The sequence below is a fragment of the Myotis davidii genome, unplaced genomic scaffold (assembly GCF_000327345.1).
Source record: "Myotis davidii unplaced genomic scaffold, ASM32734v1 scaffold514, whole genome shotgun sequence".
Taxonomy (NCBI): Eukaryota; Metazoa; Chordata; class Mammalia; order Chiroptera; family Vespertilionidae; genus Myotis; species Myotis davidii.
This window is the reverse complement of record NW_006286236.1, coordinates 1801090-1806121: the sequence shown is the minus strand read 5'-3', so window position 1 is coordinate 1806121 and position 5032 is coordinate 1801090. Positions and strand designations below refer to the sequence as shown.

General features: G+C 59.7%; 1 protein-coding gene across 3 annotated transcripts in view; it reads right to left on the bottom strand.

Moving 5' to 3' along the window:
- Positions 1–5032, bottom strand: part of MYH9 (myosin, heavy chain 9, non-muscle) — a 67944-nt gene continuing 62912 nt past the window's right edge. For all 3 annotated transcript variants that reach the window (XM_006757438.2, XM_015559867.1, XM_015559868.1), the window contains 7 exons: positions 4886–5014; positions 3950–4038; positions 3737–3860; positions 3318–3526; positions 2648–2756; positions 2378–2550; positions 1–1545 (listed from right to left, as the gene is read on the bottom strand). In XM_006757438.2, the coding sequence (XP_006757501.1) occupies positions 1428–1545; positions 2378–2550; positions 2648–2756; positions 3318–3526; positions 3737–3860; positions 3950–4038; positions 4886–5014 (951 nt within the window). In that variant the 3' untranslated portion in view covers positions 1–1427. The remainder of the gene's footprint in view (positions 1546–2377; positions 2551–2647; positions 2757–3317; positions 3527–3736; positions 3861–3949; positions 4039–4885; positions 5015–5032) is intronic.

Here is a 5032-nt window from a genome sequence, read left to right as displayed (position 1 = left end):
TCATAGCACATGGACTCTTTATTGTGACGCTCAGTGGAAACCTCTGGAACCAGCTTCCTGTAGTGGTGACAGCTGCAGCACATGCTAAGGCACTTTTACTCTAGAAAAAAGGGTGGGGTGCGAGTTCATTCACTCCTTTGTGACAGCAACTGGGACCTGAATTCAGAGTTTTGGAGGCATATGTAGCTTTTACACAGCTTCATGATTTGCGGACTTTGTTTCTTTAAAAAAACACCTTCTTTGCCATAAGTAAGTCTAAATGCAGCATATACATAACAGTTAGGAATACAGGGAAATCAGCAACCAGTGCAGACCAGTGTAGGACACGCTCCTCTTCTAAACAGGCTCCAAAGGAAGGCAGTGACGAAGACCGGGGGCTTTACCATTTATTAAAGGGGGAAGAAAACCTTTTAATTTTCTCCTTTCAAAAACATCTGTGCAGATGGTGGGTTTCTCAATGCGACCGAGTCAACGGTGCCGATCAACGACCCTCGGGCCCAGTCCTGGAGTAGGTCAAGGTCGTGTGGGAGGGTCACTGGCCCTGTCTGATGCCCTGGCTGTCAGATCTGGGACAGTCCCTTAACCATTAAATATATTTGGTCCCCAAGAGTGTTGGGAGAAGCCACTGCTGGCCTTTCCAGCTTGCCCCTAGGCCCTGTCTGCGGGCCCCCGGCCTGGCTGTGGCAGGGCAGGCTGTCCTCCGCAAAGGAGGGGAAGGGGTCATCATTGCACTTGAGACATTCTAGAATCAGGAAGGGGACAGTGCGCTGCCCAGCGGGGGTGGGAGGAACGATCCCCCTTCCCCCAGCATTCTGTGCCCTGCACAGAGGTGGCGACCCTGGGCCTGCTCTGGCCGAACCACCCAGAGCCCACGGGAGGGGGCCGGTGGGCAGAGGATGTGAGGTCACCGCGTGTGATTGCCAACAGCAAAGAAGGGGGTGGGGAAGAGCTGGAGGCAGAGGGGGTAAGGTGACGATTCTTCTGGGGTGTTGGGCTATCAAAACTCCTTAGTCTGAAGAAAAATAGATTCGTAGAAAAATCTCTTGCCCGTCCCCGGCGGCTGCCCTTCCGGCCTCACCACCTTGCGCTTTTGGCAAGAGGAGGCCAAAGACCCTGCAGGCCACTCTGTCCCCAGCCAGGGGCCCAGGGCCCTGACTCTTTGGTATCAGATTCTCGGGGTGGGAGGGAGGCTGGGGAAGCGAGGGCAGGCGAGGGGAGGGCGGCAGCAGAGAAGCCAGAGGCCCTCACAGGCGGAGCAGGGGGAGGCACAGGCCTGAGGTCCCCTGGCCTGGTGACAGGGGCTGGGGTCACGGTCACAGCAGTCCCAAGGAGGTGAGGGGTGCTGCGGGGGCTAGAAAGGGGAGGCGGAGTCATCCGTTGGTCGTTCGGTCTGTCTGTCTGTCCTTCTGGGGCAGGAGGCAGAGAGGTTATTCGGCAGCTTTGGCCTCTGCCCCGTCGGCTTTGCCGTCCACCTCGTCGTCCGAGCACTCGCCAGTGCCTTTCCGCGCCATCCGGCGGGGCACCACAAATGGCAGGTCCCCGCGCCTGCAGGCAGAGGCAGAGGGTCAGAGACACCACAGCGACCCCTAGAGGCAAATGGGCGCCTAACATCCCACAGGAGAAGCAATGCTGGCCTCCCGGGGCCATGGCCTCCACACAGGCCAGGCCGGCTCTCAGGGAGCAGGTGGTTAAAGTGGAAGCAAAACCCACCAGGAAATCAGGACGGATGACAAGGGGGAAAGGCACTAGAATAGATGGAGTCGCCTTCCGCAACATGCCTCCCTTTCCTCAAACTTAGTATAAAACAGAGACGGAGAGATAGGAACGCAGTGTGGGAAGCCCAGCACCTTCCTCCCACCTCGTGTAAGAAAGTAGTATTCAATTTAAAAAAAGCAGTATCCAATGCTGACTAAAGGTCGGCTCTTGTGGACTGCGTGCGTGAAAAAGGACTGCAGGCAGCAACGAGACTGGGGAGAGGCCTCCCACAGCCACTTCAGTCTTGAAGGCTCGCTCTCCCTCCAGAAGCGAGAGGCCCTCTGTCCTGCAGCTGCGGTGAGAGGGCAGCAGCTGCGTTCAGCAAGCGCTCACGGCACCGAGCAAGGGCCGGACCCGCAGCTGCCTCGCACCTTCTAGTTCCACACGTCCAGCATGGGCCTTGCCGCCGGATTGGGAGCGGCCGCGGGAGGAGACGTTGCAGATGGGATGGAGTAAGTGACCTAGACTTCAATGCCCATCCACAAGGCGGGGCCAGAGCCCAGAGGGCAAGCACCCAGGGCAGGGCCCTGACGCCACTTTCTCGGCCTCCAGGGCTGTGCTCGCTGACGTCGAGAACGAACTCCTTTGTGAAAGCAGAAATGACGGGAAGGGGCAGGCTCACCTGAGCTTGTTCTTGAGGGAGCTGACCTCCCGGTTCATGGCGTCCGCGGTCTCGGTGGCGTCCTCCAGCTCACGCTGCAGTTTCCTGCGGGAGGCGTTGGCCCGCTGGGCCTCCTCCTCGGCCTCCTCCAGCTGCCGCTTGAGCTGCTTCAGGCGGGTGGACGCCTTGTCAGCCTGTGGGGATGTGTGGCCAGTGGCCATGGTTAGGCGTCCTGGGCGAGTGTGGCCCGTACGGCCTCTGGTCAGCCCACCGCTCTGCCCACAAACACACCTGGTCCTTGAACTGCTCGGCGTTCCTGCGCTCATCATCCACCTGCAGCAACACGTCCTTCAGCTTCTTCTCCGCCCGGCGCACCTGCTTGCAGGCCGCCTGGCGCTCCCTGCCAGGCACAGACAGCGTGGCTTAGGAGGACACCCTCCTTCAGGGGGTCCGGCCACACCACAGGCTGGACCACCCACTCCTGGCCTCACTGCTACTTCCCCCCAGGGAGGCCTTGGTGCTAAGGCAGCCCCTCTTTACTGGACACCCACTGTGAGCTTTGGTTCTGGGAGGCACTTTAATTGGCCCCATTTCAAAGGTGGGGAAACTGGGCCTCTGAGAAGGGACACATCTCAGAGCATATGTGGCCCTAGGAAAAGGGAAAATTGAGATTGGGGACCCAGTGGGACCCCCATTGCCTCCCAACAAGTCTCTGCCTTGCTGAGCCCAGACTGTGCCCAGGTGGTTGTGAACGTCTACCTCTCTCTCTGAGGCAGCCTAACAGACAGCCACACCCTCAACTTCAGAGGTGGGCCAAGGGCTCCTCAAGCTCTTCAGGCCCCAGGGAAATGGAGGAGAGCCCATCGGGAGGGAAAGATGAGCCGCAGGGACAGGACCCTGGTTCCTGACTACACCCAGAGGGGCCTGAAGCTTGCTCAGGTGACGGGAGAGGGAGACCTACTTCGTCTCGTTGTCCAGCTGCTCCTCCAGCTGCGCGATCTTGGCCTCCAGGGCAGTGATGGAGGCCTTGTACTTGGACTTGACTGTGCCCTCCATCTCCTGCAGCTTGACTTTGAGCTCCTTGTTCTGGCGCTCCATCTGCTGCCTGGCGTTCTCGTTCTTCTGGGCGTGGCTGCGCTCGAGGTTCAGGTCTGTGTTGATCTGATCGATCTGTGGGAAGAAGGGCTTGTGAAGGGAGGAAGGCTGGGGACAGACCCCACAGATCCCCTTATAACACCAGGTCCCCCAAACTTAGCAGGGCCAGGACATGCTCCCCTAAACAATCAGGAAGCTGCTGGCTTGGCCGAGGTGGCACTCAGACCCACAGCCCGAGCACGGTGCGGTGCCGAGGGAGTGCCCAGGCAGCCCAGCCCTGCCCACCTGCAGGTTGGCCTTCTTCAGCCTGTCGTTCACCAGCTCCGTGTTGCCCTGCTCCTCCTCCAGCTCCTCCTCCAGCTGGGCGATACGCGCCTCCAGGCGCCGCTTCTCCTCCAACGCCAGGGCTCTGGGGAGGCCGGGGAGGAGTGAGAAGGGGCCAGTCCCAGAGGGGGTGTACCCCCCACAACACCCACCTTTACTTAGTGGCTCGCTCACCCTTTGCCGCTGCTGTTGGCAATCTCGTCGGCCAGCTCGTCCCGCTCCTGTTGGGCCTGACGCTTGGCACGCTCTGCAGCTGCCAGTTCCTGCCACGAGAACCCAGAGTGTGACCCGCTGGCAGCCCGCTGCCCTGAAAGGCCAACCCTTTCCCTTCCTGGTCCTCTGCAGTGCCATCCTCCCCAAGACCCTGGCGCCCCCTCCAACCCCCTTCTGGGCCTGCCTCCTTCATGAGGTCCTTTCTCATGAGCCCCTCTGGCTCACAGGGCTGAGTCCTCACTCAGAGGTCACATGTTAGGCACCACAGGTTTAAAAAGCTGCCCCCTCCCGCCATCTAAGTGCTCGGAATCAGGCTTAGAGCCAGTGATGTAGTGGAAAATAAGAAACCGTGTGGCCTAACAGGGCATGCTGGTCCCTCTTCATCTTGGGTAGACCAGATATCAGGAGGGACGAGCTAGAGATGTGAGTTAGGACCCGGGTGTGAGGGCTCTGAAAGCCAGGAGGAGGAGAGGGAATTGACACCCAGGGTGAGGGGCCGTGGACAACGGCCCTCATGTGACCGTGGAGGGAAGGATCCCACCCAGGCCCAGGCAGGAGAGCACAGTCAGTTAGCAAGAGCGGACGAGGACCTGCCTGGATGCCTGGCCCCCAGAAGACTGCCAGACCCTGAGGAATCTGTGCCTCATTGTGATAGACAAGGGTCACTCGGCCCACAAGCCTCTGGGCGGGACCTCTCTTGGCCAGGAGGCCATTCACAGTGAGAGGTGGAGGTTACAAACTGAAATCCTGCAGGGAATTCTTTCATAAAGACCCACCCCATCTAAATCCTGGAGTTCCCCTGGCTTATCTTCAACCCTGACCAACACGAGCCCAGTGGAGGCCCTGCACTGCCACCTGCTGGCCAGAGACCCAGATCGACCCTTTGGCCCTGATCACCTCCTGCAGCTGAATCATCTCGGCCTCCATGCTCTTCAGCTTCTTCTCGTTCTCCTTGGCCTGTGCCAGGATCTCCTCGCGGGAGGCCCGCGTGTCATCCAGCTCGCGCATGTAGTCCTTCATCTGGGCCTGTGGGGGGGAGGAGAC